The following is a 12,981-nucleotide window of genomic DNA, read 5'->3' on the forward strand; positions in this document are numbered from 1 at the left end:
CAAAGTGCTAATGGGAAAGATACAGTGCAGAGGGAGAACTGATGATGGCAGTGTTCATGTGCCTGGCATCCACATGACAATTCAGCAAAGAGAGGAAGTAGGAGCTCCGCCTGGGAGCAGAGAGTCAGGAACCCAAGAGATCCTTCCTCCCGTACTCAGGTCCTCTCCTAAGAATCAAGAGAGCTCTAGAAGGTTGGGGTCATGCTTGTGGTTATTTATTCATTGATTCACTCAAACATTTCCAGATCCTACTTTTTTGTCAGGCACAGTGCTGATGTACAAAGATAATTAAGGCATGGTCAGTTAGACAAACAAGTAAATAGGACTACAAAACGATGTGATAAGTACTAAGTATTTGGCAAAGGAAGCATCTTCTTTGAGAATCCTTGTGACCTTTTCACCTTTTTTGCTCAAACGTTAATGTCTCTGAGATAGTCTCACGAGACTATGGCCGTCACATGTTCCTTTGAAATTATACTGGTTACATTTATATTTGTCAGTTTTATCTCAACTACTAGACTATAATCTTTTTGAGAACTGAAAAGATATCTTTTGGTATTATGAAAAGAGCACAAAGTAGTTAGAGTCAAAGTTGTTGGGTTTGGGGGCCAGCCTGGTGGCACAGTGGTTAATTGTGCAGGTTCCGCTTCTCGGCGGCCTGGGGTTCACTGGTTCAGATCCCGGGTGCAGACATGGCACCGCTTGGCACGCCATGCTATGGTAGGCATCCAACATAGAAAGTAGAGGAAAATGGCCACAGATGTTAGCTCAGGGCCAGGCTTCCTCAGCAAAAAAGAGGAGGACTGGCAGTAGTTAGCTCAGGGCTAATCTTCCTCAAAAAATTTAAAAAATAAAAAGTTGTTAGGTTTGAATCCTGACTCTTGTTCTTTAGCTGTGTAACCCTGGGAAAATTAGTTAACCTCTCTGTGCCTCAGTTCCTTTATCTATAAATAGAAAAAATAATCTCCATCTTACTTACCTCACAGAATTGTTGTCAGCATCAAATGAAGTAATGTGTAAGAAGAACTGTAAATTCCTATTGTTAGTCCTCTAACTATCACAAGCCTACTATGTTGGACATGCAGTAGGAAATAGTAAATGTTGGGCTTTACTTATACTTGTGGTTTCTGGAGTCCGTGCCAGGGAGTTGATATATTTCCCTGTCCCCCTCCACCTCACGCCCAGAGAACTCAGAGTCTGGGGTCTGATAGTGTGGCCATGACCCAGGAGTGACCAGCCAGTCTGGGAGGATGGACTGAGCCAACTGCCCACTAACCAAGAGTGCCAGACAATTTGGGGGGGATGGAGCCTTTGTAACTGCCCGTCTTAACCCTTTGTCTAACCCTATTCTCTTGATCAAATCTCTGGGCTTCAGTATCAGCGAGCTCAAACAGACTGGCGGAGTTCGAGGGAAAGGGCGTGGGGAGCCCCGGGGGAGGGCAGGGGCACTTATAGCAGTTTCCCTTCTGTGTTTACAGGGAACACAGTTTCACAGACCAGCTCAGCCCCGTTGATGGTGGATGGGTTTCTGGGGGAGTCGGTAACTCTTCCCCTGAAGCTTCCTGCAGGAGAGAAGATCTATTCCATCACCTGGCTTCACAACGGAACATCTATCGTCTTCATAGACCCAAATGACGCACGAATCCTGGTGACTGCTCGCAAACGGAAAGATGCACTGAACGTCACCCAGTCCTACTCCTTGCAGCTCAGCAACCTGACGATGGCAGACACAGGATTTTACAAAGCCCAGATAGGCACAGAGAACTCTTCAGTGTTTTCCTGTTACACTCTGAGGATCTTCAGTGAGTCAGACCATGGGGTTTAATCACGGATGGACTAAAAAATTTTATAGTTCAAATCTATGTGACTGCAAGTGTGCACTATAGCCTAGTGGTAAAGAGTACAGCATTTGGGGGCCGGCCTGGTGGCACAGTGGTTAAGTGCACACGTTCTGCTTCTTGGCGGCCCCGGGGTTCGCCAGCCCGGATCCCGGGTGCAGACATGGCACCGCTTGGCACTTCATGCTGTGGTAGGCGTCCAACATATAAAGTAGAGGAAGTAAGGCACGCATGTTAGCTCAGGGCCAGGCTTCCTCAGCAAAAAAAGAGGAGGAATGGCAGTAGTTAGCTCAGGGCTAATCTTCCTCAAAAAAAAAAAAAAAAAGAGTACAGTATTGGGAGTCAAACCAAGGTCCAGCGTGGTAAAGCACCTTGATGGCATTGAATAGCCAGTTAGTGACAAAGCTGAGAATAAAATCTAAGTCTTGTGATTTCCAGCCCAGAATCACCCCTGTTCCCCTCAAACAATAAACTGGTCCCTTTCAACCAGAAAGTTAGCAGAAGTAATGGAAATGAAACATCTATGATTCTGTTACCATGTGCATTACACGTATTTGTCATGTAATCCCCAAAAAAGCTCAATGAAGTAGGTAATATCCTTACCCCTGAGACATAGCATCAGTCACAGCAATCTGCCTCCAGTCATAGCGATAGTAAGTGGCAGAGCTTCCCACGTAACTACTTGGCATGATATCTGCCTTTACACAAAGGCTAGGAGGACCTGATGGAGTGGTCAGTGTACAGAACAATGGTCAACCTAGAAAGTGCTCTATAAGGACGAACTAATCAAGAGAAATGTCTTTTCTATCAAAGTTATTTAATTTCTAACAATATTATCCCCAGATGGCTCATGTTCTCAACATAAAATTATGGAAACTAGAATGAGACAGCTTATGAACCAATATTAGAAAAAACAATCCTTCTAGCAATCAGTGACGTTCAGAGATACCATGAACGGCCTTAAGAGAATCACTTAGCAGGAATGTTGTACAAGAGATTCTAGCATTAAATTGGCAACTTTAAAGGCCCCTGAGATTCTACAGTTCTTTTCTACTAGAGAGCTTGTAGTGTCTAAAATTCACCCAGAATCCTTTGAGTTAAAACATAGTATCCAAAAAAGCACTATTAAAATAAAATGTCATCACAAATAGGTTACACGCTAACCTTTAGTATCCCCTGAATATTTGGCAGACTTACATGTTAGATGAGTCAAACTCGTGTCCCTGCAAGAATAGGACAGAGAACAGGTAAAAGTGATGGGAAAGAGAGGATGTCTGGAAAAGTTCTGAACAGGGATTCCAACCAAAGGGGCCAAATCACCCTGGGGCAGTGTATTCGTTTCCTGAGGCTGCCAAAACAAACACCACAAAGGTGGTAGCTTAAAACAACAAAAATTTTCTTCTCTCATAGTTCTGGAGGCCAGATGTCCAAAATTAAGGTGTGGGCAAGGCTGCCCTCCCTCTGGAGGCCCTACAGAACTGTCTCTTCTTTGACTCTTCCAGTTTCTGGTTGCTGCGGGCATTCCTTGGGGTTCCTTGGCCTGGGGCTGTATCACTCCAATCGCTGCCTCTGTGGTCACATTGTCTCCTCCGCCTCTCTGTGTTTTTTCCTCTTCTGTCTATCTCAAATATCTCTCTGCTTTTCTCTTACAAGGACAGTTGTCATTGGGTTTAGGGCCCAATTAGATAATCCAAGATCATCTCCTCAACTAACTTAATTACATCTGCAAAGACCCTTTTTGCAAATAAGATTCTGGGAATTAAGACATGGAAGTATCTTTTTGGAGGTCATCATTCAATCCAGTACAGGCAGAATCACCCTGGGTGACCAATGATCATCAAGGCAGTGCTAGGACCCTGGGGAGAAGAGAGACACATCCATTGGAAAGTCTGAGAACAGACCCCACACCAGGCTCCATCACACTTGTTGAGACAATTTTCTTCTGCCACTATTCAGAAGACAAGGTATGACTTCTTCTGCAACAACCACACACTTAAGGCTCAGTGCCAATCGTTTCTCAGGATCTTTTGGAGCACCTCTCCTTCAAAGGCACATACACAAAGAGATGTGCAAAGAGATTGTAAAACACCAACATGTTTTACCATAGTGTAAAGGAATTTCAAGGTATGAAGGTTTTTTAAAACATTGACCAGTTACTCTGTATGTACCAGGCTAGAGATGGCAAAGATTTGATCTTATGAGACAACATCAATTAATTTGGAGTAACTGCCTAGAGTTCAGTGTTAAGAAAGATGTTGAGGCTTAAGTTTACTCATTGGTCAATATTTGTTAACCATTGACAATGTACAAGACACTGTTCTAGGTGCTTGGAATATAGCAGTGAGCAAAACAGACAAACATCCCTGCCCTCGTGGAGCTGACATTCTGGGTGGGAAATAGGGAGAGGTAATAAACAATACACACAATGTATAGACAAATGACACAGTATGGAAGAAATCCATGAGCTCTATGGAAAAAAAAGCAATTAGAACAGCACAAGGAGTATCACGGGTGACAGGGAGCAGTGGTCAATTTTAAATAGAGTGGTCATAGTAGGCCTCATTGAAAAGATGCCATTTGAGCCAAGACCAGTTGGAGGTGAGGGAGTGAGCCGTGCAGATATCTGGGTGAAGAGCCATCCAACACAGGCAGTCCCCTGTGACTAGCATGCTCAAGGGACATCAAGGAGTTCAAACATCAAGAAGCAGAGTGAGGGGGACAGTGATAGGAAATGAGATCAGTAAAGATATAGGGGACCACTTCATGCAAGGCTCTGAGAACCATCAAAGACTTTGGCTTCTACTCTCAACGAGATTGAGAACCATTGGAGGGTTTTGCAGAGGAATAATATGCTTTTTTTTTTCAAAGATTGGCACCTGAGCTAACATCTGTTGCCAATCTCCTTTCTTCTTCTCCTTCTCCTCCTGCTCCTCCTGCTCCCCAACGACGAGCACATAGTTGTATATTCTAGCTGTCGGTCCTTCTGTTGTGCTCTGTGGGACTCCACCTCAGCATGACCTGATGAGCTGTGCCATGTTTGTGCCCAGGATCCTAACCAGCAAAACCCTGGGCCACCGAAGCAGAGCATGGGAGCTTAACCACTTGGATGGGCCAGACCCCAGTAATATGATTTGACTTACTTGTTTAAAGGATCCCATCGGCTGCTCTGTTGAGAATAGACTGTAAGGGACAAGGGTGTAAGCCAATGTACCAATTAAGAGGCCATTGCGACAATCTGAGCAAGAGATGATGCTGGCTTGCACCAAAGTGGTAGCAGTGCAGGCAGTGAGAAGTGGTTGGATTCTGGATATATTTGTTTTTTTTAAGATTTTATTTTTTTCCTTTTTCTCCCCAAAGCCCCCCAGTACATAGTTGTGTATTCTTCGTTGTGGGTCCTTCTAGTTGTGGCCTGTGGGACGCTGCCTGAGCGTGGTTTGATGAGCAGTGCCATGTCCGCACCCAGGATTCGAACCCATGAAACACTGGGCCACCTGCAGCAGAGCGCATGAACTTGACCACTCGGCCACGGGGCCAGCCCCTCTGGATATATTTTTAAAGTAAAACCACAGGGATTTCCTGATGTGGTGATATGAGATGAAGAAATAAGTCGATGACTCCAGGGCTTTTGGCCTGAGCAACTGGAAGGATGCAGTTGTTATCAATTAAGGTGGAGAAGGCTGCAGACTAAGCATGTTTTGGAGAGGAAAACAGGAGTCTTTTTGAACATTTTGAGTTTTTGAGACACATTGTATCCAAGTGGGAATGTCAAGTAGCCAGTTATATATTCATTAAGTGGAAAAAGGTAACAAGATAGATTTTTCAGGTCAGTCATGGACATAGGTTGAGGGAGATGTGACATTCTTGCCAAATATTTGCCACTGCTATGTTAGGCACTGTCTCATTTGATCCTCATAATTACCTAAGAAGTGAGTTTTAATGCCCAATTTTACAGATGAGGAAACTGAGGCTTGGAGAGATTAAAAATTTATCCATGATCATGGAGCCAGTAAATGACACAGCTATGATGCTAACCTAGTCTTCCTAACTCCAAATCCAACACTCTTGCCATTAGGTGAAAGCTCTGTTCTAGCAAGATATATTCCACCACTCCTACTCAGTTAACTAAGCTTAAAGCATTACTCAGTCTCTTCTAATCAGACAGTTGGAGTCATTCCGTTCTTTATCGGGTCATCTTTACTTCAACCCTGAGGCCAAGTCTAGGTCAGCAGCCTTCTCTGTACTGCTTCATGTCCCATGTATTCACTGCTACTGACATCTTACTAGGCAATATTTTCTGGTCTCTGCTCTAAGAAACTTCTGCATCACATGTCTTCTCAAATGTCTGAATATATTGCACTTCTTTGCTCCGCAGAATTGCTTGCTCTCAGTTTCTTCACTTCTTCTTTCACTAATACTTTGGTTCTCAAATTTTCCCTTTCTGAGTAGCTGACATTCTGCATTACGGTTTCTTTGTCATCACTGGAGCCAGTGTCAGATACACTGAGGACCAGGATTCTCACAGATTTTTGGGAAGTGTGGTTTCCCAAGGAAGTTAAGCATCCATCTTCCACCCCAGCTAGGGAATTCTGATGATGGAGGAAACAGGGCTCTTCTACCTAGTCTTTTGGTTTCTGACCTGGCTAAGGTAGGGCTGGCCCTCAGCTTAGTCTCCAAATTGTCTTTACACAAGGGACAGTGACCAAGGGCTAGAAAAGAACCCAGGAAAAAACAGGGGCCAGAAAAGTAAAGTGGCCAGCCCAAAAATACACAACTAGTTGGTGGCAACCCCAGTCCTTCACTTCCCTACTACTTCTCCTCTAGCTACTCTGTCTCATACTGATGTCCCTCATCAATTGATCACCCCAGATACTGGTCTCATCAAATAGGCAATACAAGCAGAGTTATTTACAGAGTATACAAACCATAACATGCGGCAGAATGTCAGGTGGAATACAGAAACACTGAGGTGGATGTTTTTCACAGAGGGCTGGGCCAAGCCATTTGTCCTCAATCCTGCACTTTTGTTTGCACACAGGACGACTGAGGAACTTACAAGTTGCCAATCATTCTCAACTGTCTGTGAATGGGACTTGTGAGATCCACCTGACCTGTACAGCGGAGAATCCAAATGACAACATCTTACTCAAGTGGCAGATCTCAGGAAACACATCTCTAAATGAAGCCAACATCACTATCTCCTGGGACCCCAAGACTTCCAATGAAGAGACCTACACCTGCATAGCTCAGAATCCTATCAGCAATTTATCCTTCTCCGTCTCTGCCCAGAGTCTATGCAAAGGTAACAGTCTGTCTCAGGTCTCTCTGAAAGCCTTGAGCAGCTGTGGGTTGTGGCATGTCCCTCACGCCCTACGTGATTCCCAAAACAGCAGCCCAGTGGGAGGAAGCCAAAGGATACTGGAAGAGAACAGACAACTTCTGGAGCTCTGTGCCTCTCACTACCCCCAGAGGTCTCTTCTTCCTCCCTCCTCCACCCCCAACTCCTCTTCCAGCCCACTCAGGGGCCAAGAGTAAAAGTCCTTGGGAAGGCAGGGTTGCTTCCTCCCCCTGACTATACCAGGCTCCACCCTGCCCTATCTGATACATGGGGCTCCCACTCACAGAAAGCCTGCCCAGAGCCCCAGAGCCTCTGGGTATGGATGAACCCACTCAACCCCTGAAAGTGGCCTAGGAGAGGCTCAGTAGAGGCTCTGAGAAAAATACTCTGGGCCTCGTTCAATGTGTCTCAAGTGCGACTTTTCTTTTTTCAGGTGTTTTTAATCAGAAAAATCAACCTCTGGATATCAAATGGATTATAACTATAACTATAATTATAATTGGAGTTCTTCTGGCATGCATATTCATCTATGTTTGGGGGAAAAAAACAGGCAGGTTTCCTTTCTTCCTACTTGTCTCTTCTCCAAGGTTCCAGAAACTTAGAGTCTGGGGCCTCCCTTTACCTGTTGTGGAAGAGGGAGGGTGCAAACTCTGGCTCAACTAGTCCACTGGGACCCCTGGGGTGTGACCACACACCTGCTAATCTCCTGGGGAAAGTGTCCTACTGGGAAATGAATGAGCCAGCCTTATGGCCTGCCTGTCCTTCCCTTTTGGGTCCCCTCCCACCACATCTTCTAGAGAGACACCTTATGGGGGTAGGGTGTAGAAGACCTCTCTCACTACAGTCACAAGTTTCAATTTCCCTGATTTTATTTTTCAGGTTCCTTTTGTTCCTGTACTCAGCAAGGCCAGAGTCCTGGTGAGCTTCCAGACTCTTAACTTCCAATCATAAAACAGATGGCAAAGCTGAATGGAAGAGGAAGGGGGCAGGTCAGAGGGTTGGATAAAGAGAGAGGAGGGAGTCAGAATGTCATTACTCAGATGGACCAGATGGTGCAAGAGGAGATGACTGGTAACTATGCAAGTTTGTCGCCTGTGGGACTACAGGGTCCCTTACAAGCATGTGAACCGGTCACTCACACAATTTCTTGGAGTAGGATTAGGGTCGTTCTCCACCCTACTGAGGGGAAGCTAAGGGCCAGTGAAAGGGCTCATGGCCTGCCCACTGTCACCCAGCAAGTCCAGGGCAGAGACAGGAGTAGAGCACCAAAGGCCCTGACCCCGTGACTCTCTCCAGCCAGGGTTTGGTCACTGAGTAGACAGAGTCAAAAGAAAAAATGTGATAATATAGAGACAGGAACACAGGCTCTAGACTCAGATTGGCGTTGAGTCTCATTTCATGGGTGGGAGATATATGACATCATGTGTAGAGGACAGGGTGTGAGGTTTGGAGTCAGAAGGCATGCATTCAAGTTTTTGTTTGGTCATTTCCTGTTTGACTTTGTGCCAAGTCAACTGAACTTTCTGAGCCTCCAGTTCCTCATCTCTAATATAATCAAATCCACCTTAAGGACCTCTGAAAAGTTTAATTAAATGATATATGTGCAATAACAGGCTCCTTTATGCTCACCATTGTGGTCCTTTGGCTCTTGTGTAGGCAGTACTATTTGGGCCAGGAGCTTGCTGGCCCACATGTGTATCTGGAAGGAGCCTCTGAAGCTTTAGGGCACCTCAAGACCATGTTCCCCCAAGAGATGAGGTCAGAAATAGATCACATGATTGAGAAGGTTCTGGTTCAACCCAGAAATGAATGAAACCTAAGGAAGGGTAATGCCTCAAACAACTGCTTCTTTGGGACCAGAAAGTGTCCTGAAGTAGGCGAGGTCCTGGGGAGCAGACCCAGAGGCCTTCTGCCACTGACTGTGCCTTCCTGTATCGACAGCTGAGACCAGAAGGAACTTAGACTATGATTCAGTCTCTCCGGGGCACACTGTGTATGCTCAGGTCGCCACTCATCCAACCAGGGTGAGTCCTTTCAGCTTTATACTTTATCGTTGTTATTATTTTTACAGTCATTATTCAGAAACTTGTCACCACAATCTTCTGACTAATCTAAACGACATACACCATTGAGGAGAGGTGACAGCAGCGACGAGAGCTGCAAAGTTTTGTGCAGAAACTTTCTAGCCCCTCCTGCTCTCAGCCCAGTGGAATGTTTCCTCAGACCCTGCTTTACGCTGTTCTCTAACTGCTTAAGGCAGCAGTAAGTGTTGTCCCTTCAGTTGAGTTACAAGCTGCCTGAAGGTGAAATTTACGTCTTCCTCTCTCTTCCCCTATGTCTTAACCTGATGCTACTTGCTGAATGGATCAGAGTTCAACTAAGCTTGAGATTTTCCAAAAGGGACAATTCTGTAGCAGGGGGCTTCTCAACCTAGTTGTAGAGGAAATAGAGGAGCTCAGATGCAGTCTTTAAAGTGGGGAAGAGGGGCGAGAATTTGCAACCCCTCTGCAGTAGAGGACGCTAAAGGCATGAACAGCCCTCAGTCTTCCCCTCCCCTCTAGCAACATAACAGGATGGCCTTGGTCAGGCACCAGAAACTCCCCTGCCATGCATCAGCAATCCCCCACCACCCCAAAATAAAGCACCTGCAGGTCGGCACATTTCTAAATAGCACCATACATCCTGGGAGGCCAGTCTTCTGAAAAACAAGCCAAGAGAACTTGGCATTCCCCCAACTGATGGAAAGCAATGGTCTAGCTAGAAATCTTGAATTTCCCCAAGTTAAGCTCCCTTCACACAGCCCCTCACAGATATTTGCAAAGCAGGCTCCTCAAAGGGAGGGGACAAGAGAGGGTTCTCTCACTTATTCAGATATTTCTATTGCCTCCTGAAGATAACATGAATCACTCTTAACAAACCAACAAACCAATCTCCAGCAAATTTGTTAACTCTTTCTTTAGCAAAAAGTTATACTTTGGAGAGTTTCAGAGGTCTTAATCACATCCTAAATGTTACTTAATTAATTTTAAATGTCAAAACCCATATGGATGAGTGACTTCTTCTGTTATTGCTTACTTTGTATTCAAGCAGAGCCACTCTTAAGACGTGGTGTCCGTCCTACTCTACCAGTTCCCCACACTGGAGGAGAACCCAGTGAAATGATGAGCAGGCAGTTAGAATCACAGGGACAAAATGGAGCAGGCAATACCTCCAGTTATAGCTAGTAAAGATCTGAGACAAAAGATATAATACAAAAACCATCTAGAATGTGTTAGTTCTTAAAAATGAAAGGAGGAGAGTACAGTTGGATGCAAAACAAGAATGCTTCAGGGGCTGGCCCCGTGGCCGAGTGATTAAGTTCGCGCGCTCCGCTGCAGGCGGCCCAGTGTTTCGTGGGTTCAAATCCTGGGCACGGACATGACACTGCTCATCAAACCATGCTGAGGCAGCGTTCCACATGCCACAACTAGAAGGACCCACAACGAAGAACATACAACTATGTACTGGGGGGCTTTGGGGAGGAAAAAGGAAAAAAATAAAATCTTTAAAAAAAAAAAAAGAATGCTTCATTTCCTTCATACCACCTGCCAACAAGGTCATCCTGTCTTTCTCTGGTTCTTGAGCCCACTGGTTTGCGGGCATGTTGTGCTTCTCTTTGGGACTCAGGAAATGCCACTAAACCTCCACAGGTTTGAGAGCTGGTGGTGTTTTGTCTCCAGCTCCTCTTGCTAAACCCTCCCTAGCCTTCCTCCTGGAGAACTTTGACATCATCCCTCTTTTGTCACACTACCTTTCCTGAGAATATAAATAGGCATGAGTATCTCTTTGTCTGTGTGAGCCAAATGCACATGATTATTTTTTACAGGAAAGAAACATCCCAACGCCTGCGGAAAACAGTGAGTCCACCACAGTTTACTCCACAGTTCAACAGCACAACGAGGTAAGCTCACAATTACCCCATGTTCTTACATTCTTACCTCTCTCCTCAGACCTACGACTTAGCAAATAAAATGCATAAGACATGATTTTACAGATGCACGAATACCAGCAAGATACAGAAAGTCTCAGGACATCATCAAAACATGTCTAAGAAGTTATCTTGTGTTAGGATCACCACGCATAACTGAGTTTTCAGCCTACTTGTTTTTTAATTTAACCCTGCCTTATGCTATCAATATTCCTATCTGCCTGTTAGTACTCTCCAGACCTCCTCTGTAGCCATGAGGGGTGGCCTGAGGCTCTGGTCCATATTAACCTACTTCATTTTCCTCTTTTTCCCATTAGCGTAAAACTATTTCTTCCAGATCAACTGCCCTTGACGATGTCATCTAAGTTGCGGAAAGGTCTCAAAGGAATTCAGGGATGACATGTCTTCTCCTGATCCTATGGGAGAGAATACAGCTTCACTTCTGCCTGGCAGCAGAATCTGAATATCTAGGATTATCATTTCCAGTCATTCAGATTTGAAACTCCTTACCCAGGTCAAACATCTAAGGAATAATATCATTTCCATCATGTGGTCCAAATAACATTTTCTGATCTGCTCCAGGCTAAAACATGCTTCAAATAACATGCCTGGATATTGACTTTCTCTTTGGTAACTAAGAAAATGGAGTTATGATTGACAGAAAGCTTATAATCCAGAAGACAACCACTTTTCTCCTTTTAGAAAGCAGCAGGATTGTGACTCATCGGGAGAGAGTACAGTGTGTTGGTTACGTGTATGGTCTCTGGAGTAGGATGGGCCCGTGCCTAATTCTTTTACAGCATTTACTAGACATACCTCCTAGGACCTACCTAACCTCTTGGAGCTTTGGTCTCCTAGCCTGAAAAAGGAGGACGATAATACATCAGCCATGTGATGTGAATCAGGAACTCATATGACCCCTGACATCAGCTTCCCTATCGCCAGGCCCTTTGGATTCAATCTCCAAATAAATATCTTTGACCTATCCACTTCTCTCCAGATCTTCAACCACCATCCTGTATCCAGCCATGATCATCTCTGACCTGGAGTACTACAACAAATTCTGAACAACTCTCTGCAACTGTTGCTCGTTTTTCCTTCCAATCCATTCTCCACAAGACAAGACAATATTACAACAGTAATATTTTTAATATAAATCAGATCCTTCGCTTGTCTGCTTAAAACGCTGCAAGACTTCCCAGTGCACTCAGAATGAAACTGAGTCTCCCTGGCCCTGGATGGTCTGACCCATCTCAAGCCTCAGCTATCATCACTCTCCCCGCACTATCTCTATTTAGCCTCCCTGAGCTTCTTTCAGCTCCTCTGTTAGAGGAAAGAGTTCTCTATGTCACAGTTTTTACATCTGCCTCAAGGCCTTTCCTCTGCCTGCCTGGTTCCTCCTTTTCTTTAGGTCTCAGCTTACATATGTCACCTTCGAAGACAGACCTTCTCAGACCATTCCATCTAAAATGGATCCCCTTATTATTCTTTCACAACCTCCATGTCATTTGTCATTAAATATTTATTTTTATTTTTTTAATTCTGTTTATCCTACTATACCATAAGATCTCCAGGAGCAGGAACCATGATAATTTTGTTTATCACTGTATCCCTAGCACCTGGCACAATATATGAAAGTTCAATAAATATTTTTTAATAAATAAATTAATATGTAATGCAGTTTTGTAGAATCAAATAAGACAATGTACGTGAAGCCCTTAGCATAGTGCTCAGCGCATAAAAGGAATCAATAAACGTCAACTCTCGTTGTTATTATTATTATTACTAAATTACATTCTCCTGGGAGCCAGCTCCGTGGCCAAGTGCTTAAAGTTCCACAC

At 44.6% G+C, this 12,981-nt stretch overlaps 1 protein-coding gene across 9 annotated transcripts in view; it reads left to right on the top strand.

Annotated features, from left to right (window-relative positions):
* Positions 1–12,981, top strand: part of SLAMF6 (SLAM family member 6) — a 69,841-nt gene that overhangs the window by 15,982 nt on the left and 40,878 nt on the right. For 4 of the 9 annotated variants that reach the window (XM_001491559.6, XM_023640886.2, XM_070266926.1 and 1 more), the window contains 7 exons: positions 1,479–1,802; positions 6,874–7,137; positions 7,607–7,723; positions 8,053–8,091; positions 9,115–9,197; positions 11,039–11,113; positions 11,458–12,805. In XM_001491559.6, the coding sequence (XP_001491609.3) occupies positions 1,479–1,802; positions 6,874–7,137; positions 7,607–7,723; positions 8,053–8,091; positions 9,115–9,197; positions 11,039–11,113; positions 11,458–11,505 (950 nt within the window). In that variant the 3' untranslated portion in view covers positions 11,506–12,805. Of the gene's footprint in view, positions 1–1,478; positions 1,803–6,873; positions 7,138–7,606; positions 7,724–8,052; positions 8,092–9,114; positions 9,198–10,550; positions 10,728–11,038; positions 11,114–11,457; positions 12,806–12,981 lie in introns of those variants that run through there. The other 5 variants (XM_005609962.4, XM_070266928.1, XM_070266929.1 and 2 more) reach the window with 3 other exon arrangements.

This window comes from Equus caballus, chromosome 5 (assembly GCF_041296265.1).
Source record: "Equus caballus isolate H_3958 breed thoroughbred chromosome 5, TB-T2T, whole genome shotgun sequence".
NCBI lineage: Eukaryota > Metazoa > Chordata > Mammalia > Perissodactyla > Equidae > Equus > Equus caballus.